A 24,867-nucleotide genomic window follows, 5' to 3' on the forward strand; every position below is an offset into this window, starting at 1 on the left:
GAAAACCGCTGCCATTCAAATATATATGTTTTTATTTTTTACTATACTCCTTACACAAATTTCTGTAACTCACCTTTTTGAGATAGAAATTCAGAACAAAGGAACTTTGCTTCTTCTGTCACTCTCTCCTCCAGGGATTTCTTGCCCATCCCAAAGTTTCTAAGTGTTGTCATGGCAAATCTTCTTTGTTCTTTCCATGAACTCCCATAGTGGGCTATTAGTATTCCTAAAATATAAAATGTTCATTATCATTGAAATAAATATAATGTTTAACCTTTAATTATATTATCTATTTTGATTTATTCCAGGATAAAAGTTGAATGTTTTTAGCCTTTGATTATTGATGATCATTCTGGAGTGATAATATTGATACTATTTTTCCATTATCACCTACCAAGCACTGAAGCAAAGAAAATATTTTGTTCATTCCTGCTGACACCATGTGTTTACAGAAAACGTTTTATTTTCCTATTAATATATAGGTCTGGAAAAAAATATCTTTAAAAATCTGCAGGTGAGGTTTTCAGTGAATGTAATGTATTTTTGTGTGCTGAATCTGAAAATGACTTCCATTTCCCCATCACATACAGTTTTCTTGTAAAAGAAGAGAGAATATTTTGAATTAACACTGATTGGTAAAAAAAAATGTAATTTTATTATCAAGTAAAACATAATTAAATTTGTCATACATGAAACACAATTGATTGTTCCAGGTTCATTATTCACTCTGTTGGCCTGTGAAACCATTTTTTCTTCTCTTTCAATGTTCTCCTAGTGAGCTTTCATTTTCTGGTATTTCCAGTTTCCTGCTTTAGCATCCACTGGTAGTCAATAGTGATGAGCGAACATGTTCGCCACTACTCGGTACTCGCCTGAGTATCACTGTGCTCGGTGTACTCGGCGAGCACCGAGTATTTCCGAGATTATTCGGCGGGAGCTCGGGTCTCCACCCTGCAATTCTGGCGCTCTTTAGAGTGCCAATGACAATGCACTATAATGCCGCAGCCATCTTTCTTGTGGTATTACAGTGATTGGCTGGCCGCACAGCGTCATCAGGTCTATAAGAGACCTTGCGCCGCCCTGCTTGCAGCATTCTGCTCCGGACTTAGGTATTGTAGGAAGAGCTGCTGCCGAGATAGGGTCAGAATTGTCCTTTTAATAGTTAGTGTGGGTCTGCTAGTGTGCAGTCCACAAATCCTGAGAAACCAACGGTCCTTTTTAGGGATAATTCGGGAGTCCTGAGATTGCAGCGCTTGTTAGGCAGGGGAGTCTATGTGCACACATCCACATCAGTGCAAGGCCTGCAGGCACTGTATGTAAGTACATAGATCTCATTGCATACCTTAAAAAGCTCCATTACTGTCTGCTGCTGCTTATGTAATATATACCTAGCTGCAGTTATCTGTGGCCTTTTTTTTAGCAGCTTAAAAATGCTCATTTTATTCTAAAGGAATCCATAGCCCCCTTTTTTCTACATTTATTTGCTTCGTCACGCTACAGACTACAGCCAGGTCATTGTAATAGAAGGGCGTGCAAATCTTTGAATTTAATTTTTTTTTGTCCCAGCATCAGATGTGAGTGCGCCAAAAAATCTGTCTTTTTTTTGTGTTATCTATGTGTTACAACATTTTTGGACACCATTTTGCTGCCCCAAAAATCTGTAGTTGGCCCAAAAATATTTAGCTTCAGTTCTTAGATTTATCACTGTGAGTTATACGCTACATGCATCGCACGTCATTGCACAAAATAGCTTTCAATTTTAGTACTCCTTTTTTGTGTCATAGCCAACTTGTTGACACAGTTTTGGTGTGCCCAAAAAAATCAAGGCCACATAAAGATCAGTCTGTTATCTCAGGCTGATGGCTGGTGTTTCTGTGGTGGAAAAATCTTCTATTCGCAGGCATACATTGCATAGTTCTGTCTGCTAGTCTTGTTCTACTCATTTCTTATTGTTTTCAAAAATTCACAAAAAAACGGGAAAAAAAAATACAGTCTGTTATCTCAGGCTGAGGCCTGGTGTATTTGCGGTGGAAAAATCTTTTAATCGCAGGAATACGTTGCATAGTTCTGTGTGCTAGCCTTGCTCTACTCATTTTTATTGATTTAAAAAATTCACAAAAAACAGGAAAAAAAATTATATAGTCTGTTATCTCAGGCTGAGGCCTGGTGTATCTATGGTGGAAAAATATTTTATTCGCAGGCATACGTTGCATAGTTCTGTCAGTTAGCCTTGTTCTACTAATTTTTTATTGTTTTCAAATATTTACAAAAAAAATTATACAGTCTGTTATCTCATTCAGAGGATGGTTGTATCTGTGGTGGAAAAGTATTTTATTCACAGGCATACATTGCATACTTCTGTCTGCTAGCCTTGTTCTACTCATTTCTTATTGTTTTCAAAAATTCACAAAAAAACGGAAAAAAAAATATACAGTCTGTTATCTCAGGCTGAGGCCTGGTGTATTTGTGGTGGAAAAATATTTTATTCGCAGGCATATGTTGCATAGTTCTGTCTGCTAGCCTTGTTCTACTCATTTTTTATTGTTTTCAAAAATTAGCAACAAACATAAAAAAAATTATACAGTGTGTTATGTCAGGCTGAGACCTGGTGTATCTGTGGTGGAAAAATCTTTTAATCGCAAGCATACATTGTATCGTTCTGTGTGCTAGCCTTGTTCTACTCATTTTTATTGATTTAAAAAATTCACAAAAAACAGGAAAAAAAATTATATAGTCTGTTATCTCAGGCTGAGGCCTGGTGTATCTATGGTGGAAAAATAGTTTATTCGCAGGCATACATTGCATAGTTCTGTCAGCTAGCCTTGTTCTACTAATTTTTTATTGTTTTCAAATATTTACAAAAAAAAATTATACAGTCTGTTATCTCATTCAGAGGACGGTTGTATCTGTGGTGGAAAAGTCTTTTATTCGCACGCATCCATTTCATAGTTCTGCCTGCTAGTCTTGTTCTACTCATTTTTTATTGTTTTCAAAGATTCACACACAAAAAAATTATACAGTGTGTTATGCCTGGTGTATCTGTGATGGAAAAATATTTTATTAGCAGGCATACATTGCATAGTTCTGTCTGCTAGCCTTGTTCTACTCATTTTTTATTGTTTTCAAAAATTAGCAACAAACATAAAAAAAATTATACAGTGTGTTATGTCAGGCTGAGGCCTGGTGTATCTGTGGTGGAAAAATCTTTTAATCGCAGGCATACATTGCATCATTCTGTGTGCTAGCCTTGTTCTACTCATTGTTATTGATTTCAAAAATTCACAAAAAACTGGAAAAAAAATTATATAGTCTGTTATCTCAGGCTGAGGCCTGGTGTATCTATGGTGGAAAAATATTTTATACGCAGGCATACGTTGCATAGTTCTGTCAGTTTGCCTTGTTCTACTCATTTTTTTCAAATATTTACAAAAAAAAATTATACAGTCTGTTACCTCATGCAGAGGATGATTGTATCTGTGGTGGAAAAGTCTTTTATTCGCTTGTTCTACTAATTTTTTATTGTTTTCAAAAATTCACAAAAAACAAAAAAAAATTATACAGTGTGTTATGCCTGGTATATCTGTGGTGGAAAAATAGTTTATTAGCAGGCATACATTGCATAGTTCTGTCTGCTAGCCTTGTTCTACTCATTTTTTTTATTGTTTTCCAAAATTACCAACAAACATAAAAAAAATTATACAGTGTGTTACGTCAGGCTGAGGCCTGGTGTATCTGTGGTAGAAAAATCTTTTATTCACAGGCATACATTACATACTTCTGTCTGCTAGCCTTGTTCTACTCATTTTTTATTGTTTTCAAAAATTCACAAAAAGCAGAAAAAAAATTATACAGTCTGTCATCTCAGGCTGAGGTTGGTTGTATCTGTGGTGGAAAACTTTTATTTGCAGGCATACGTTGCATAGTTTTGTCAGCTAGCCTTGTTCTCATTTTTTATAGTTTTCCAAAATTACCAACAAACATAAAAAAAATGTATACAGTGTGTTATCTCAGGCTGAGGCCTGGTGTATCTGTGGTGGAAACATCTTTTATTCACAGGCATACGTTGCATAGTTCTGTCTGCTAGCCTTGTTCTACTCATTACTTATTGTTTTAAAAAATTACCAACAAACATAAAAAATGTTATACACAGTGTGCAGAATTATTAGGCAAGTTGCATTTTAGAGAATTATTTTTATTAGTGATCAACAACTATGTTCTCAATCAACCCAAAAGACTCATAAATATCAAAGCTTAATATGTTTGGAAGTTGGAGTTTTTTTTTTTTTAGATTTGGCTATCTTAGGAGGATATATATTTGTGCAGGTAACTATTACTGTGCAGAATTATTAGGCAACTTAATAAAAACCACATATATTCCCATCTCACTTGTTTATTTTCACCAGGTAAACCAATATAACTGCACAAAGTTTAGAAGTAAACATTTCTGACATGCAAGAACAAAACTCCAAAAAATTAGTGACCAATATAGCCACCTTTCTTTATGATGACACTCAGCAGCCTTCCATCCATAGATTCTGTCAGTTGCTTGATCTGTTTACGATCAACATTGCGTGCAGCTGCCACCAGAGCCTCCCAGACACTGTTCCGAGAGGTGTACTGTTTTCCTTCCCTGTTGATCTCACATTTTATGAGGGACCACAGGTTCACTATAGGGTTCAGATCAGATAAACAAGGGGGCCATGTCATTATTTTTTTCTTTTTTGAGACCTTTACTGGCCAGCCACGCTGTGGAGTAGTTGGAGGCATGTGATGGAGCATTGTCCTGCATGTAAATCATGTTTTTCTTGAACGATACCGACTTCTTCCTGTACCACTGCTTGAAGAAGTTGTCTTCCAGAAACTGGCAGTAGGTCTGGAAGTTGAGCTTTACTCCATCCTCAATCCAAAAAGGTCCCACAAGTTCATCTTTGAAGATACCAGCCCATACCAGTACCCTACCTCCACCTTGCTGACGTCTGAGTCAGAATGGAGATCTCTGCCCTTTACTGATCCAGCCTCTGGCCCATCCATCTGGCCCATCAAGAGTCACTCTCATTTCATCAGTCCATAAAACCTTTGAAAAGTCAGTCTTAAGATATTTCTTGGCCCAGTTTTGATGTTTTTTCTTATGTTTCCTGTTCAAAGGTGGTCGTTTTTTCAGCCTTCCTTACCTTGGCCATGTCCCTGAGTATTGCACACATTGTGCTTTTTGATACTCCAGCTTGGCAGCTTCACGCTTGATTTTCCTCAATTCATTGGCAGTTATTTTTTTTGGCCCAACACGCTTCTTGCGACCCTGTTGGCTATTTGCCATGAAATGCTTGATTGTTTGGTGATCACGCTTCAAATGTTTGGCAATTTCAAGACTGCTACATCCCTCTGCAAGACATCTCACAATTTTGGACTTTTCAGAGCCCGTCAAATCTCTCTTCTGACCCATTTTGCCAAAGGAAAGGAAGTTGCCTAATAATTTCACCACATCTTATAAAGGGTTTTGATGTCATTAGACAACACCCCTCCTGATTACAGAGATGCAAATCACCTGATTTACTTAGTTGGTAGTTGGCTTTCAAGCCTGAACAGCTTGGAGTAGGACAACATGTATAAAAAGTATCATGTGATCAAAATACAAATTGCCTAATAATTCTGCACACAGTGTACAGTATGTTATGTCAGGCTGAGGCCTGGTGTATCTGTGGTGGAAAAATCTTTTATTCACAGGCATACTTTGCATAGTTCTGTCTGCTAGACTTGTTCTACTTATTTTTTATTGTTTTCAAATATTTACAAAAAAAAATTATACAGTCTGTTATTTCATTCAGAGGACGGTTGTATCTGTGGTGGAAAAGTCTTTTATTCGCATGCATCCATTTCATAGTTCTGCCTGCTAGTCTTGTTCTACTCATTTTTTGTGAGAGTGTGTCTCTCACCGGCACACGAGCATGGTTTCTCGGCGTGTGACGCCAACATAACAGTGAGTCTCCATTTGTTATGGTTATTACAGCGCATATACAATACAGCATGCGTTTGACATTATTAACTATTTATTATTCTGATATTCGCCAGTGGGTGTTTCATCTCTGTTGACCCACAGTTTATTGGCTCATTGTCACGTATTCATTGTTGCCACTTATTTAGGTTGATTACCCCACCAGCGCTCTGGTCTTTTACCAGACCTCTTATTATTTAAAGACCGGCCCTACGCCCCTTCATTCTCTGCAAGATAGCACAGAGGGTGTCAGGACTCTTGGTCCTCTAGCATAGCACAAGGCACTTTATCTCCTCATACAAGCCAGTCCCCTGATGAATTAGCTTGGAAGAAACGCGTTGGGACTATGACACAGGGAGAGTGCAGGGCATGTGTGTGCAGGGGTAGTTGTGGACTGCCCTTGTAAGGGCAGGAGCTTTGGGGATAGCTTATCAGTAGCCCCATAGGGATTGACAGGGCATTGTCATTTCCCATCAAATCTCTGGATGTACTCCTGACCGGGGACTATTCAGCGCTCCTGTGCTCGCACCGTTGGAATTGGTGAGATTGTTCCTTTTCCAGTACTATATATTTGGTTATAATTTGGCACGTTTTTGTTCCATGTGCCACCATTGTTTAAAGATGATCATCTATCTTTTGTGCAACCAAGTGTATGTGCATTCATGCTGCTAGTTACACGTAATTTTGCTTGCAGCAGATTTGTATATCGTACCTTGGGCCATTTATATTCCGCAGGTGTTGCTATATGCGGAGTTTGGAATCCTATTGGGGGTTATTTAGTCTCTAAGGTCAATTTTTGCATTAGACTGTACCCCAATTTTTAATCATATTTTGGGTGACTTTATTCTCTTTTATCTGTATTGACTAGTAAAAGTTAAGTTTTATTATTCCACTTGTGCTGTATTATTATTTATATTTCTAGTGGTACTATCTGTCTGTTTTCAGAATTACAGATCTCGCTATTTTTGATATTAATTTTCCAGGATATGGCTGGTTTTTTGACTGTGGGCCTGAATACTGAAAGTTGGCTAACAGAGGCTAAGGAGGTCTTTTCAGATCAAGCATTTACACAGTAAAAATATCTTCCCTCATACAACGTTGCCTTCAAGGAACTCCAACAGATTTATCGTGACCAAATTACCTCCTGGTGGGAGGTTCAAAGTTTGGAAAGTTACTTGAAGGCTAAAATTGTTCCACGAGGGTTAAGAATTAATTTGTCAGTAGGTAACCGTCATAAAAGTCCCACTTTCATACATAAATGGGAAAGAGAAGCCACTGATAGCTCTCTTCGCTTCATGCAATTATTGCTTGAAGAAGAAAGGACATCTTTGGCTTCATTGAATGACAAATTAAAGGAGCAAATCGATATTACAAAAAAATTTTCTTCAGAAGCAGATTTTGCTCTTAAAGAGATGAAATTACAGACACATATAGAGCGCTTTCAGTACCATCTAAAAGAAAGAAAGCATCGCCAGTATATGCGAGATATACAAGACTTTAAAGATAACAAAGCGTATCTCGTATTAAATTCAAGACCTACTCCTCTTGATCGTGATACTGACTTATCCTCTACAGACACTGATTTTTCTGAACCTGAGAATAAGAACAGGTCTATTAGAGGTAAAAATCGGGGGAGGGGTAGAGGTCAAGGCGCACGAGGACCTTCTGATAGATCAGGTAATACTCCTGGGGGGGATTTTTTAGATCAAGTGTACGCCCTGAGAAACAGACCACCTCAGGTGAGGAAATAATAGACACAGAACGTACTACAGTAGTTGCAGCTGACAATCCTCCTGGGTCGTCATACAAGCACAACATTCAGGTGATTAATCTTTCAGCAAGAATCATTGATAGTGCCGAAATGTGTTTATTAAAAAAAGGCCTGTCTTTCGTCCCCAACAGTGACTTTGATTTATTTAGAACTGTAAAGGATCTTAACCTCTTTTTACGCAAGATAAGGTGGAAAAAATGCTTTCACCAGCAGGATTCTCGTACTTGCGCTGACCTTGACATTCCAGCTGACATGCTGGCCGATGTGAGATTGCTCCACAGTATTGGTGAGTCTAATCCCAATTTGCAGGGCATGGGCCCCTTTACAGAATTGAAGCTGGGGAGTCACAGAATGCCACCCCCTTCTAGTGATCTTTCAGCTATCGATGTCTTTTCTAATTTAGTTACGTCTGATCTAATTGGCCTCTCGCAATCCCATTTACGGTGTAGATTCAATTGCACTAAAAGAGAGATGGAGGCAATGAAGCGCCTCGAGAGTGATGACACTATTGTAATTAAACCCTCAGACAAGGGTGGCAATGTTGTCATCCTTGATATTGCCCATTACCAACAGATCTGTGAATCTATCCTTTCTGATGGTGAATCTTATGAGGTTCTCTCACGGAATCCAAATAACGAGTATCGTGAGGAACTCGCCCAGATTCTACAGGTGGGCTTGGAGAGTGGTGTTATAGACAAGACGGAGTTTGATTTCATTCTTCCACGTCATCCTATAACAGCAACCTTTTACTGCCTCCCCAAGATCCACAAGGGCCTTAACCCTCTAAAGGGTAGGCCCATTGTGTCTGGGGTATGTAGTCTTTGTCAGAACGCAGGTATTTACCTAGATCGAGTGCTGTCACCATTTGTGTCTGCCCTACAATCCTTTGTCAAGGATACCCCTGATCTCCTTCGGCGTTTGGAGGGCCTCACTATTGATCCTGATGCACATCTTGCGAGTATCGATGTGGAGGCGCTCTATTCCTCCATCCCCCACGATAAGGGTTTGGAGGCCGTTAAATATTTTCTCCAAATGAGAGGTTTACAATTTGAGAAACACAATCATTTTGTTCTTGAGCTGCTCCGGTTCTGTTTGACACATAATGTGTTTAACTTTAATCGTAGGACCTACCACCAGCTGAGGGGGACGGCCATGGGCAGTCCCTGTGCCCCGGCCTACGCCAATCTCTTCCTCGGCTGGTGGGAGGAGACGATGGTCTGGAGTGATGACTCTGATGTCTCTATGTGCCGTGTCCCAGATATTTGGACACGGTACATAGATGACATCTTTTTGATTTGGACGGGCCCTAGAGGTGATTTTGAAAGCTTTGTGGATAGGCTTAATCACAATAACATTGGCCTGTTCTTCACGTCAGTAATCGAGTTTTCCGCATTGCCCTTTTTGGATATCCTAATTACCAAAGGATTGAATGGTGATTTAGTTACTTCAAACTACAAAAAACCAACAGCTACTAATGCTCTCCTACATTGGAGTAGTCACCACCCGGAACATCTCAAGAGAGGTATTCCTAAGGGGCAGTACCTGAGAATTCGGAGGAATTGCTCAGATGATGCCATCTTTGAGTCTCAAGCTCAGGAACTAAGGAGGAATTTTCGAGATAGGGGTTATCCATCTAGGATCCTCTTGAGGGCCTATCATGAGGCGAGGAGTAGGGACAGACCTTCGCTGTTGAACCCCACTGCAAGGACACAGAACAATGAGGTGGTACGGTTTATTACCACTTTTGATAATGGTGCAAACCATGTGAGAGATATTGTTGCAAAACATTGGTCCATATTAAAGATGGATTCGGACATCTCAGACTACCTAGATCATACCCCATCAATTACTTACAAAAAGTCGCGGTCACTTAATGACAGATTAGTTCATAGCCATTTTTCAAGCCCTGTAAATAAGACATGGCTAAGGAGTGACACAAAGGGCTGTTTCAAATGTGGACATTGTACGGTTTGCCAGTACATTGACACAGGCGATAACTTTGTGAGTAATGTTACGGGCAGAAACTAAAACATCAAGCAATTTATTAATTGTAGTACCAAAGGGGTTGTCTATAAAGTTTCTTGTTCTTGTGGAATTGAGTATGTTGGGAAAACCATCAGAGAATTCAAAAAAAGAGTTGGGGAACATGTTGGGGATGTAACACATGGCAGGGACACCTCCGTTTCCCGACATGTTAATCAATCACACAACGGCTCTCCTAGGCATCTCAAATTTATGGCAATTGAAAGGGTGATCAAACCCATACGAGGGGGTGATTGGGACCAACTGTTACTACAGCGAGAGGCTAAGTGGATTTTTTACCTTAATACCGTTAGCCCACATGGGCTGAACGATCAGATTAATTATAGCTGTTTTATCTGAATTGTTTTCCTCCTCTTTTTTCTATTTCCCCCTTTTTTTGGCTGCCTTTTGGTAGTACACAGTCATTCTATTATCTGATTATGCCTAAATCCTTATTATTGTCACCCACATTCTTCATTGGATGGGCATGATTAATAATTATCATTTTTTACCTTGATCAGTTTTGTGGTATGGGGTTTATCTTTTTCGTGGTAACTTTTTACAGAAGTATTATTTATATTGCTATATGCCGTTTTAGATTTTCTGCGGCTATAATAGTTATATTGTGTATTTATGATTCTTCTGTATATATATACATATGTGGGGACCATGCTTACACCTTTTGTCTATTGGTCCGCTTGCTTACTTACAGGTGTATTGTTTCTTAGTAACTGCCCACTCTGATCGGCATATAACATGTCCTTTGCACCGGCACATTTTTCCCTCATGGGCTTTTTTATGCCCATGGGCCGTTACTTTAAAGCATCTCCAGCGGTCAGTGTCTTTGTAACCTAGCAGCGGTAACTTCCTGTATATAACGTGCATGTTGCAATTGTTTACCGGCCCTCTATGAGTCTCACGCACGCGCCCTGTTTTTACTCCGCCGTAGGCTTATTGTTGGTATGCGTTGCCTAGTGACAGCCTCTTCCGGTCAGCGTATAGTTTGATTATCATTTATAATAACGGCGCTAGTGCTAGGTTCTTATACAGACAGTCTGTACCTTGCTGGCTATCCTTTATTAATGAACGCTAATTCACCGATATCTTTTATTTTGATCGGCGGTCAGTTTAGCGTTACCTAGCAGCGGCCACTTCCGGTTCACACTGCGCATGACGGAAGTGTGTCTCTCACCGGCACACGAGCATGGTTTCTCGGCGTGTGACGACAACATAACAGTGAGTCTCCATTTGTTATGGTTATTACAGCGCATATACAATACAGCATGTGTTTGACATTATTAACTATTTATTATTCTGATATTCGCCAGTGGGTGTTTCATCTCTGTTGACCCACAGTTTATTGGCTCATTGTCATGTATTCATTGTTGCCACTTATTTAGGTTGATTACCCCACCAGCGCTCTGGTCTTTTACCAGACCTCTTATTATTTAAAGACCGGCCCTACGCCCCTTCATTCTCTGCAAGATAGCACAGAGGGTGGCAGGACTCTTGGTCCTCTAGCATAGCACAAGGCACTTTATCTCCTCATACAAGCCAGTCCCCTGATGAATTAGCTAGGAAGAAACGCGTTGGGACTATGACACAGGGAGAGTGCAGGGCATGTGTGTGCAGGGGTAGTTGTGGACTGCCCTTGTAAGGGCAGGAGCTTTGGGGATAGCTTATCAGTAGCCCCATAGGGATTGACAGGGCATTGTCATTTCCCATCAAATCTCTGGATGTACTCCTGACCGGGGACTATTCAGCGCTCCTGTGCTCGCACCGTTGGAATTGGTGAGATTGTTCCTTTTCCAGTACTATATATTTGGTTATAATTTGGCACGTTTTTGTTCCATGTGCCACCATTGTTTAAAGATGATCAATTTTCTTTTGTGCAACCAAGTGTATGTGCATTCATGCTGCTAGTTACACGTAATTTTGCTTGCAGCAGATTTGTATATCGTACCTTGGGCCATTTATATTCCGCAGGTGTTGCTATATGCGGAGTTTGGAATCCTATTGGGGGTTATTTAGTCTCTAAGGTCAATTTTTGCATTAGACTGTACCCCAATTTTTAATCATATTTTGGGTGACTTTATTCTCTTTTATCTGTATTGACTAGTAAAAGTTAAGTTTTATTATTCCACTTGTGCTGTATTATTATTTATATTTCTAGTGGTACTATCTGTCTGTTTTCAGAATTACAGATCTCGCTATTTTTCATATTCATTACTGTAATGAGAGGTACCATGTGACCGCTCACTACAGGAAGAAGGTGCCAGCGCCGGGGAACAGAATTTCGGGGACAGCGCCAGGAGCAGGTGAGTATAACGCAGTGTGTGATATTCACCTGCTCCCCGTTCCACCGTCGGCGCCGCTGCGTCTTCTGCGTCCTCTGAAGTGATGCTTCGGTCAGAGGGCGCAATGACGCGATTAGTGCGCGCTGCCCTCTGCCTGAACGTCACTGCAGAGGACGGGAAGACACAGCGGCGCTGATGGTGGAATGGGGAGCAGGTGAGTATAGCAAGTGCCGGGGCCTGAGAGGTGAGTATGTGATTTTTTATTTTTTTAATCACAGCAACAGCATATGGGGCAAATGTCTGTATGGAGCATCTTATGGGGCCATGTGCAGCATTATGTGGGGCAATTATCTGTATGAAGCATCTTATGGGGCCATGTGCAGCATTATATGGGGCAATTATCTGTATGGAGCATCTTATGGGGCCATGTGCAACATTATATGGGGCAATTATCTGTATGGAGCATCTTATAGGGCCATGTGTAGCACTATATGGGGCAATTATCTGTATGGAGCATCTTATGGGACCATGTGCAGCATTATATGGGGCAATTATCTGTATGGAGCATCTTATGGGGCCATGTGCAGCATTATATGGGGCAATTATCTGTATGGAGCATCTTATGGGGCCATGTGCAGCATTATAAGGGGCAATTATCTGTATGGAGCATCTTATGGGGCCATGTGCAGCATTATATGGGGCAATTATCTGTATGGAGCATCTTATGGGGCCATGTGCAGCATTATATGGGGCAATTATCTGTATGGAGCATCTTATGGGGCCATGTGCAGCATTATATGGGGCAATTATCTGTATGGAGCATCTTATGGGGCCATGTGCAGTGTTATATAAGGGAATTATCTGTATGGAGCATTTTATCACTAGAAGTCCCAGAGAGGGGTCAGTTAACATTTCTACCTTTGGAACAACATTCTGTCCTACAAAACAGCTTGATAGGGCTCAGTTTTGTAGTGATATCGAGGAATTCTTCCGCAGATTGCGACTCAAAGAATTCTTTCATAACCATGCAGATACCACATCACAAGAAAATGTGACCGATACAGCAAAAAGGAAAAAGAGGACAAGCTGGACCCCCCAACCTGGGCACAACCAAACACTGGATCACTACATTGACTGTTTCCGTAAAAAAGTTAAATCTGACATTTTGGACAGACACCATAAAGTGCCACAAAATATCAGTATGGAGGAAAGAAAAGCCATACAATCCTTAAGAGACAATAACAATATCATCATCAAACCAGCTGACAAAGGAGGAGCTGTAGTCATCATGAACACGACAGATTACATCCAGGAAGCAAACAGACAACTCTTGGATATAAAATACTACACTCCACTTCAGGGAGATCCGACCAATAAATACACAGAGGAACTAACACATATCATCAATGGATTTAATTCCACTTCATCCTCACTGCTGGAACTAATACCAGACAATCCCCAAACAGGTACCTTCTACATGTTGCCTAAAATACATAAAGAAGGTAATCCTGGGAGGCCCATCATCTCTGGTATTGGGACTTTAACTGAGAATATCTCAGGTTGGGTGGAGAACATTCTGAAACCCTTGGTGAGGCGCACACCCAGCTATATCCAGGACACCACGGATATTCTTTGCAAATTGTCAGCGCTGGGCCCACTTCCAGAGAACACTCTACTAGCCACCATGGATGTAGAGTCTCTCTATTCCAACATTCCTCGAGGATGGAATTGCAGCATGTAAATATTTCCTTCAAAAGAACAATCTAGCCACAGAACCAACACTGCAATTTATCAGGTTTGTGCTCCATCACAATTATTTTTCTTTTGTGAACAATTCATACCAACAGTGTATGGGCAGCGCCCTGGGAAGCAAAATGTCCCCACAATATGCTAATTTATTTATGGCGAAACTAGAGGAAGAATTTTTGTCATCTTGCTCTGTTAAACCTTTTGCATACTTCCGCTACATTGATGATCTGCTAATAATATGGACAGGCTCAAAAGATGATCTACTCACCTTCCACGATAACTTCAACAAGTTCCACCCAACCATCAAACTCACCCTCAACGTTTCAAAGACCCAAATACATTTTCTGGACATGACCATACACATCAAGGACAATGCCATACAGACATCCATTTACCACAAGCCCACCAGACATCCGGCTTATCTTAGATGGAACAGCTTTCATTAGGGTTGAGCGAAACGGGTCGTGCATTTTCATAAGTCGCCGACTTTTGGCAAAGTCGGCGTCTCATGAAACCCGACCCGATCCATGTGCGGGGTCGGCCATGCGGTACGCGATCTTGGCGGCAAAGTCGCGTTTCGTATGACGCGTTTAGCGTCATTTTTTCAGCCAATGAATGAGCGTGGGCAGAGTGATGACATAGGTCTTAGGGGAGTGAACGCCTATCGCCATGTTATCGCTTGTGCGCAGTAGGGATTTGGAATGTGCAATACGAAATTTTCTGTGCTGGGACGGAGGAGAGAGAGAGAGAGAGAAAAAAAAAAAAGAAAAAAAATTCCTGCATTGGGTTTCGTGTTTTGGCCGAAACCCGACTTTTCACGGTGGTCGGCCGATTTCACTCGACTCGACTTTTAAGACAGTCGGGTTTCACAAAACCCGACTCGACCATAAAAAACTAAAGGTCGCTCAACCCTAGCTTTCATCAAAGACACACAAAAAAATCCATCATCTACAGTCAAGCTCTGAGATATATTCGGATCTGTTCAGACAGCAAAGACAGGGAACTACAGCTGCGATCACTGAGGAATACATTCCTACAACAAGGATACCATCCACTGGTAATAGATGAGCAGATCCACAGGGCTACAAGGATCCCAAGAAACAGCCTCCTGGATTACAAACTGAGAGAGGATAACAACAGGGTACCTCTTGTGGTCACATACAGCCCCCACATGAGCATCCTAAGGAAAATTGGTGCTGATCTCCAACCCATATTCCATAGGGATCACAAATTGAAAGACATATTCCCAGAACTACCACTTCTCTCCTATAAACAGCCCCCTAACTTAAGGAATCTGCTTGTCAGAAGTGTCCTCTCATCACCGTCAGTGACTGGCACATTCCCCTGTAACAATAAAAAATGCAAGACATGTCCCCACATATTAACAACAGATATAGTCCGCGTACCAAACACTAATCAGGACTATAAGGTTATGGATTCCTTTTCTTGTACATCCTCCAATGTGGTGTACATGATACAAAGCACGAGGTGCCCTGGAAGTATCTATATTGGGGAAACCATGCAAAAATTACAAACTAGGATGAATCTACACAGACACACAATCAAGAATGAAGTGGACACACCAGTGGGAAAACATTTCTCTGGACCTGGACACAGTACGACAGATTTAAAAGTCTTAATACTAAAAGGTAATTTTAAGGACCACAGGGAAAGAAAAATTTGGGAATACAAACTAATGAATATGTTTAATTCGTTGACACTAGAGGCCCCGTCTCACATAGCGATTTACCAACGATCACGACCAGCGATACGACCTGGCCGTGATCGTTGGTAAGTCGTTGTGTGGTCGCTGGGGAGCTGTCACACAGACAGCTCTCTCCAGCGACCAACGATCAGGGGAACGACTTCGGCATCGTTGAAACTGTCTTCAACGATGCCGAAGTCCCCCTGCAGCACCCGGGTAACCAGGGTAAACATCGGGTTACTAAGCGCAGGGCCGCGCTTAGTAACCCGATGTTTACCCTGGATACCAAAAAAAACAAACAGTACATACTCGCCTTTCGGTGTCCGTCAGGTCCCTTGCCGTCTGCTTCCTGCTCTGACTGAGCCGCCGTACAGTGAGAGCAGAGCGCAGCGGTGACGTCACTGCTGCGCTCTGCTCTCACTGTACGGCGGCACTCAGAGCAGGAAGCGGACGGCAAGGGACCTGACGGACATCAGATGGTGAGTATGTACTGTTTTTTTTTTTTTTACATTTACGCTGGTAACCAGGGTGTAAACATCGGGTTACTAAGCGCGGCCCTGCGCTTAGTAACCCGATGTTTACCCTGGTTACCAGTGAAGACATCGCTGGATCGGTGTCACACACACCGATTCAGCGATGTCAGCGGGACCTCAACGACCAAAAAACGGTCCAAGCCATTCCGACACGACCAGCGATCTCACAGCAGGGGCCTGATCGCTGGTACGTGTCACACATAGCGAGATCGCTACTGAGGTCGCTGTTGCGTCACAAAACTAGTGACTCAGCAGCGATCTCGCTAGCGATCTCGCTATGTGAGACGGGGCCTTTAGACTCAATTTAACACCTGGATTTATGAGTCACTACATGGATACAATTCACACCTCCACCAGACAGACTCCAGATAGCTAAGAACATTTTTCCCACTGCCTCTCCATTTGTAAGAAAATGCCTAATTGGATTACCATGGCTTCTCTATGAACGCCCCGCCCTTCACCATGCTGTGATTTTAATTACATCCAAACACAGTTGGTTCTAACCTCCTCTATAAATACAGGCTTTACCATTTTATTAGCCATAGGTAAGTGTTCACACTAGGCAGACAGGTTAGTTACCCATTCGATCTGAGATTACCTTGACGTTTGGTGAATGGGCTCACAACATTTGGCCAAATTTTGTGCTAAAAATCTCATGTGTTTTTTCATAAATTTCACAAGCCATTATGCTGTTCACATTTCATGTATTGCACATTTCCTTGCTTTAGCACAATAAACTTGAGTGCAGCCATTATCTATTTGTTATCTATGGACTCATCACACTTCCCACCCCCTAACAAATGTCCTCCTGTAACATTCTTTAAATGTTGTGCCTTTTTCTTATTAAGGCCCCGTCACACACAGCGACGCTGCAGCGATACAGACAACGATGCTGATCGCTGCAGCGTCGCTGTTTAGTCGCTGTGTGGTCGCTGGGGAGCTGTAACACAGACCGCTCTCCAGCGACCAACGATGCCGAGGTCCCCGGGTAACCAGGGTAAACATCGGGTTGCTAAGCGCAGGGCCGCGCTTAGTAACCCGATGTTTACCCTGGTTACCAGCGTAAAAGTAAAAAAAACAAACACTACATACTCACCTTCGCGTCCCCCGGCATCCGCTTCCTGCACTGACTGAGCGCCGGCCCTAACAGCAGAGCAGTGACGTCACCGCTGTGCTGTACTTTCACTTTCCGTCCGGCAGTCAGTCAGTGCGGGAAGCGGACAGCAAGGGACCTAACGGACACCGGAATGTGAGTATGTACTGTTTTTTTTTTTTACATTTACGATGGTAACCAGGGTAAACATCGGGTTACTAAGCGCGGCCCTGCGCTTAGTAACCCGATGTTTACCCTGGTTACCAGTGAAGACATCGCTGAATCCGTGTCACACACACCGATTCAGCGATGTCAGCGGGACCTCAACGACCAAAAAAAGGTCCAGGCCATTCCGACACGACCAGCGATCTCGCAGCAGGGGCCTGGTCGCTGGTACGTGTCAAACATAGCGAGATCGCTACTGAGGTCGCTGTTGCGTCACAAAACTTGTGACTCAGCAGCGATCTCACTAGCGATCTCGCTATGTGAGACGGAGCCTTTAATCTATTTGTAATCTTGCCTGAAGAAGGAGCCTCTGTGCTCTGAAAGCTTGCAAATATATTATTTTCTGGTTGGCCAATAAAGATATCACTCCTAGAATACTTCTGTCATCATTGGGCAGAAAAGTATTCACATCGATTTTTCTGGCTAACACGGTACCACAATACAATTTGTTATTGTACATCATACCTTTGGAACACAAAGACGGGTCGAATGACCTGAAGGATTTTAGCTAACATCCTCTAATCACCATCTTTTGTTCTGTAATTAAGGCCATTACTGTCGCACCACAGGAGGTTGTTGTTTTCCATTGAGCTTAGCCATTTAGTTTCTAGTTAGTTCTATTCAGTTGATTGTATTTGATAATATAAAGACTTTACATATTGTATTTAGTTTAGTTTTATTTGAGCAAAAAAGCACTGAAACAATGAATCATTTTTTATATATTTTAAATAGAGAATTGGAAATTTTAGAGCAAGGTACAGCTGTGAGTAATGATCAGAAGCATTTGTGTCTAAGGCCTCAAGCACACTAGCGAAAAAAAATTGCGCGGAAATCGCACAAGAGGACTCAAATTTCAGTGTGAAAAATATACAAAAGAACAACTGTTATTTGTTTCCATGATTTTTATTATAAAAATAATGAAAAAAAAATACAAGGAATAAAAACAATTCCACACATATTTACAATAGGCTGCAGTGGGGGGCTGCATGTGTGTGTGTGAGTGGCATGTCCTTCTAGTGTGACTAGCATTTCAGCACTCACTCAGCAGTCTGTCTACACTGTCGGAACATACCTGGCACTGCCTGGGTATGTCCCTGGTACATTTGCCACACGTGTATTTGTAGCAGTCAACACATCTCTCAGTTACACAATTGTTCGTGCATGGATGGTTGACCTGACACTTGGCCCTTTTGCCAGGGCTGGGTGTGGAAGGTTGTTGCCGAAGGAGTTTCTCCTTGCTTGCCTTCTTTTCAGTCACATGAGAGCCACCTAACTCTTTTGCAAGCTCAACCAGGAAGTCCACCCGTCTCTCCTGCACCCCAGTGCAAGCCTGATAAAGAACATGAGCATTCAGTGCTGCCATGTCAATCATGTTGTAGAACACGGCGACTGGCCATCTCTGTGTTCCTGCACGCACGCTGTACTCCCGCACCATTTGGTCCATTACATCCATTCCGCACTTTGTGTGGTTGTATTGTGTGACCGTGTTTGGCTTCCTTTTGTTGGTATCCTCAGCCTCAACCATGCTGTGCATGCTGCTGAGAATGTAGACGGCCTTCTTTTGTTTGGGTGCATACACTGTCAGTGTGGCACCAGTGGTTGAAAACACCTGAGTGGTGAATTCAGTGCGGTCCATCTGTCTAGCGGATTGAGGAATTTCCCGGCGACTCTTGTTGACTGTGCCGAGGATAGTGGTTTTCCGGCTAAGCAGTCATTGTGCAAGTGACAATGATGTACAGAAATTGTCCGTGGTTACAGTTCTGCCCTTGTCTATGAATGGTTCCATCAGCCTCATCACTACAGTTTCGGACAGTCTCTCCCCACTGGGACAACTGAGGTCCTTGCCAAGATATGGGAGGACATTACAGATGTACTTTGATTTCAAGTGGCAAGCCACCCAAAACTTTATGCCAAACTTGTCTGGTTTTGTTGCAATGTATTGCAGAAAACAGCAGCGAGTCTTTGACGGGAAAAGCTGTTCATCAATAGTGCTGTGTCGACCAGGGTTGTAGGATGCGATGCAGTTGGTGACAAACGATCTCCACACATCGGAGATTGTAGCAAACTTATCGGTCTCCACTTGCTCACTGCGTGTGAACATGTCATCAAAGCGTAGGTGTTGCATGATGTCTTGGAAGCAGTTTCGGGTCATAGTTGCAATGATCCTTGGGTTTGCCAGGTTTGCTGACCAGCTGTCACATAGTGATGGAACCTTGGTCACCCCCCGCAAGATAATGACTGAAATAAATGCCGTTAGTTCTGGGAGACCCATGAACCAATCCACCTGCTCCGTGTAACGTGCATGTTGAGTAGTCCATTTTTGATTTGGTAGAGGAGGAGTCTCCTCATCTGCAAGATAAATAATTTCAAATTAACATTTTGTTTTGATTCTAAAGGCTAGGTTCACATTTGAGAGAATTTCAGTTCCCTGCGAATCCATCAGGGAACTTAGAAATTTTCTCAGCCTCCGCATGTTCCCCGCATGCGAGAGAGCAGGGAACGTGGTCCCTAGCAACCCGCTGTGTTTACTGGATACCAGCTACACAGCGGGCTGCGGGGAGTGCGATTCGCATCCCCCCGCAGAGAACTCCTCAAGATGCATTCCCTGGGAGGGGGGATGCGGGGGTGGGAATCGCACTCCCCGCAGCCCGCTGTGCAGCTGGTAACCAGTAAACACAGCGGGTTGCTAGGGACCGCGTTCCCCGCTCTCCCACTTGCGGGGAACATGCGGAGGCTGAGAAAATTTCTAAGTTCCTTGCTGGATTCGCAGGGAACTGAAATTCTCTCAAATGTGAACCTAGCCTAAAAAAGATAGTCAGGAAACAAAAATAGGTAATTTGAAAAATCTAACCTGAAGACAGCTCAGAGTCCGAATCCGGTTGAAGGACTATGTCTTCTCCATCTGAGTCAGAAGGGTTGGTGTTGCTCAGGATCAGTTCCAAAGCCTGTTGAATGGTGTGCCTTCTCTGCATTTTGTTTCTTGTGAACAAAATAGGTGAAGCAGTCATCTATTTATCCCCCACAGCACAAAAGGCTGCATGCAAATTTGCTAAGGTGTTAGCAACCTTATGCATATCCCCTGCACAACAATGCAGCTGGGGGGTGGGCAGACACACTCAGGAACAGCTTACATTCTTTTGTTTACACTCTCTTACAAGACCTTTGTTGAGGTGGATCAACACAATTGCCTTCTGCAGATTCCTCAGGCAATGGCCACATTTACAAATGAAAGGATGCTAATTGGAGCCATCAGAGTTGTCAGTTTGGACTAAAGGCCCCGTCTCACTAAGCGATTTACCAACGATCACGACCAGCGATACGACCTGGCCGTGATCGTTGGTAAGTCGTTGTGTGGTCGCTGGGGAGCTGTCACACAGACAGCTCTCTCCAGCGACCAACGATCAGGGGAACGACTTCGGCATCGTTGAAACTGTCTTCAACGATGCCGAAGTCCCCCTGCAGCACCCGGGTAACCAGGGTAAACATCGGGTTACTAAGCGCAGGGCCGCGCTTAGTAACCCGATGTTTACCCTGGTTACCAAAAAAAACAAACACTACATACTCGCCTTTCGGTGTCCAGGTCCCTTGCCGTCTGCTTCCTGCTCTGACTGAGATCCGGCCGTACAGTGAGAGCAGAGCGCAGCGGTGACGTCACTGCTGTGCTCTCACTTCTCACTGTACGGCCGGCAGTCAGTGAGAGCAGGAAGCAGACGGCAAGGGACCTGGACACCGAAAGGCGAGTATGTACTGTTTGTTTTTTTTGGTAACCAGGGTAAACATCGGGTTACTAAGCGCGGCCCTGCGCTTAGTAACCCGATGTTTACCCTGGTTACCAGTGAAGACATCGCTGGATCGGTGTCACACACACCGATTCAGCGATGTCAGCGGGGCCTCAACGACCAAAAAAAGGTCCAGGCCATTCCGACACGACCAGCGATCTCGCAGCAGGGGCCTGATCGCTGGTACGTGTCACACATAGCGAGATCGCTACTGAGGTCGCTGTTGCGTCACAAAACTTGTGACTCAGCAGCGATCTCGCTAGCGATCTCGCTATGTGAGACGGGGCCTTAAGGGTCATTTGACCCTCTTTCAGGACTACAGGGGGAGCTCGAAATTTCTGGGACTTCTAGTGTTATGGGGCCATGTGCAGCGTTATATGGGGCAAATATCTGTATGGAGCATCTTATGGGGCCATGTGCAGCATTATATGGGGCAATTATCTGCATGGAACATCTTATGGGGCCATGTGCAGCATTATATGGGGCAATTATCTGTATGGAGCATCTTATGGGGCCATATGCAGCATTATATGGGGCAATTATCTGTATGGAGCATCTTATGGGGCCATGTGCAGCATTATATGGGGCAATTATCTGTATGGAGCATCTTATGGGGCCATGTGCAGCATTATATGGGGCAAATATCTGTATGGAGCATCTTATGGGGCTATGTGCAGCATTTTATGGGGCAAATATCTGTATGGAGCCATGTGCAGCATTATATGGGGCAAATATCTGTATGGAGCATCTTATGAGGCCATAATCCACATTTGTGGAGCATTATACGGGGCAAATGTGTCTATGGAGCATCTTATGGGGTCATAATCAACATTTGTGCAGCATTATATGGGGCATATTTTAATATGGAGCATCTTATGGAGCCCATCATAAACTGAATGGAGCATTATATGGGGCGTATTTTGTATGGAGCATCTTATGGGGCCATCATGAACTGTATGGAGCATTATATGGGGCTCTTGATTCAATATGGATATTCAAAAACACTTAAACTGCTGATGTCTCAATTAATTTTACTTTTATTGGTATCTATTTTTATATTTGAAATTTACCAGTAGCTGCTGCATTTTCCACCATAGGCTTATACTCGAGTCAATAAGTTTTCTCAGTTTTTTCTGGCAAAATTTGGGGGGTCGGCCTATACTCGGGTCGGCTTATACTCGAGTATATACGGTATACAGCCTGTTATCTTAGGCTGAGGCCTGGTGTATCTATGGGGGAAAACTCTTTTATTCACAGGCATACGTTGCATAGTTCTGTCTGCTACCTTGTTCTACTCATTTTTTATTGTTTTAAAAAATGACCAACAGACATAAAAAAAAAAATTATACAGTCTGTTAAGTCAGGCTGAGGCCAGGTGTATCTGTGGTGGAAAAATCTTCGCTTTGCAGGCATATTGATCACATATAATTTTTCTCCAAATAAATCCATTTGTATTGAGGTTTTCAAATATGTCAGTAGTCCATTTAAAATGGGCAAGGCAAGGGGCAAGGAACTGGGAAGTGGACGTGATGCTGATGGTGCATGCAGAGGACGAGGCTGTGGCCAAGGTTAAGGTGGGCCACAGCAAAGACCCACATCTTCGAGCTCGACCTTCCTGTCCTAGTTTCTAGGGGACTGCAGCACACCACTATTGAAGCCAGAGCAGTGTGAAATGGTTGTTGGTTGGATAGCGAGTAATGCTTCCAGTCTCTTAGCCACCACCACCACACGGTCAAGTCTGAGTAGCTGTGTTTGTGGACCAGATATTACTCACCCTGATCCTCCTTCCTCCCACCATGCCGAGTGCCCTGAGACAACTGATCCCACACTTTGACACTCCGAAGAGCTGTTCAGTTTTCCCTTTAAAGATTCTGGACTCTCGGCTGGTCAACTTGAATTGGGGCCAGATGAGATCGCATGTAGAGATGCCCAAACATTTGAACAGCCACGGTCACACGAAGGTGATGGTGGGAAACTGTGACAAGAGGTGGACGATGATGAGACACAATTGCCAGAAAGTCAGGAGGAGGAGCAGAGTGCGGATGTGGAAGGCGACTTGGTGGATGACATAGTGACTGACCCAACCTGGCAGGAGGAGATGCAGAGCGAGGACAGCAGCACACATGAGGAAGGAGGCACATCACCCAACAGGCAGAAAGAAGCAGTGTGGTGGCCGCAGACGCAGAAGGCATGCATCCTTTCCCCGTAACACAAACATGACGGAAGGTGCCATTCCAACTGTTAGATCTTCCCGAGTCTGTTTATTTTTTAATGACTGTCGATAACCCCAAACAGGACATTTGCAGCACTTGCCATGCCCGCATCAGCAGGTGTAGCAAAACTACCAACTTGACCACCCCCAGCACGATTAGGCACATGGCAGCAAAGCACCCGACTTTGTGGGCCGAACCCTAGGCTCCAGGAACACTGTCTGCAGGTGACAACACTGCTCCTTCAACTGTTTTGCATAGAAGCCAATCCCCAGTTCACCGTTCCTGTGAATATGCCTCTGGCCCTGCACCTTTTGTTGCCCACAGTCAGCCAGCATCAACATCAAGCCCATCCACGTCCTTGTCACAGCCCAGCCTTCAGTTGTCTATACCCCAGTCATTGGAATGCAAGCAGAAATACCCAACCAATGCCCAACTGGCCACAGTACTTAATTCGAACATTTCTCGTCTGCTTGCACTCAAAATGTTGCCTTTTAGACTCGTTGAGATGGAAGCTTTCCACAACCTGATGGCGGCGGCCGTCCCAAGGTACTCAGTCCCCAGTCACCAATATTTCTCCCAGTGTGAAGTACCGGCATTACACCAGCATGTGTCCTACAACATTACCCGTGCACTCAACAATGCTGTTACTGGAAAAGTCCTAACCACTGACACGTAGACAAGTGCTTGTGGCCAGCGATGGTACATCTCACTCATGGCACACTGGGTTAACATAGTGGAAGCCAGGACCCAGTCAGACATTGGGATTGAACACATCCTCCCCACGCCGAGGATTGCAGGCCCTATGTCAATCAGGGTTGCCCCCACAGTCTACAGCTCCTGCACCTCCTCCTCCTCCTCTTCAGCCTCCATCTCTGAAATGAACACATCAGTCAGAAGCTGGAAGCACTGCAGCGCTGCCTCAACCAAGCGTCAACAGGCTGTGCTGAAGCTAATCTGCAGAGATGACAAACCGAAAAAAGAAAATGATTCAGCTCACCCTTGTGATGGTATTCGCACAGTCCATGAGAAATTTGATCCGAGCACGGAAACGTCTCTGCTTGACGCCAAGTACTTGTGCATGAAAATGAAGGTATCCAGCTCAGGAAATAAAATCAAAAGTCTTTATTTGGACAAATTTAAAAAGTCAGCTGCTTGACAAACCAGTGAATACTGGAGGAAGGAATGTCTTGAATAACTGGACGCGTTTCGAACACGTATAGTGCTCTTAGTCCTCAGTTTCACAATGAGCAGTCTTGCCAAAAGTTAAAATATGCCCCAAACAGGGCCTAGTTTTCAATGAGGCCTTCATTAGGGTTGAGCGAAACGGGTCGGCCATTTTCAGAAGTCGCCGACTTTTGGCAAAGTCGGGTTTCATGAAACCCGACCCGACCCCTGTGTGGGGTCGGCCATGAGGTCGGCGATCTTCTGAATCTGGTATCGGAATTCCGATACCGAGTTCCGATATGTTTGCGATATCAGGAATCGGTACCG

The 24,867-nt window shown here is 43.3% G+C and overlaps 1 protein-coding gene across 1 annotated transcript in view; it reads right to left on the reverse strand.

Moving 5' to 3' along the window:
• Nucleotides 1–24,867, reverse strand: part of LOC143788084 (cytochrome P450 2D15-like) — a 464,437-nt gene that overhangs the window by 260,543 nt on the left and 179,027 nt on the right. Inside the window, exon 3 of the mRNA XM_077277457.1 lies at nt 74–226. Within this exon, the coding sequence (XP_077133572.1) occupies nt 74–226 (153 nt within the window). The remainder of the gene's footprint in view (nt 1–73; nt 227–24,867) is intronic.

This window comes from Ranitomeya variabilis, chromosome 8 (genome assembly GCF_051348905.1).
Source record: "Ranitomeya variabilis isolate aRanVar5 chromosome 8, aRanVar5.hap1, whole genome shotgun sequence".
Taxonomy (NCBI): Eukaryota; Metazoa; Chordata; class Amphibia; order Anura; family Dendrobatidae; genus Ranitomeya; species Ranitomeya variabilis.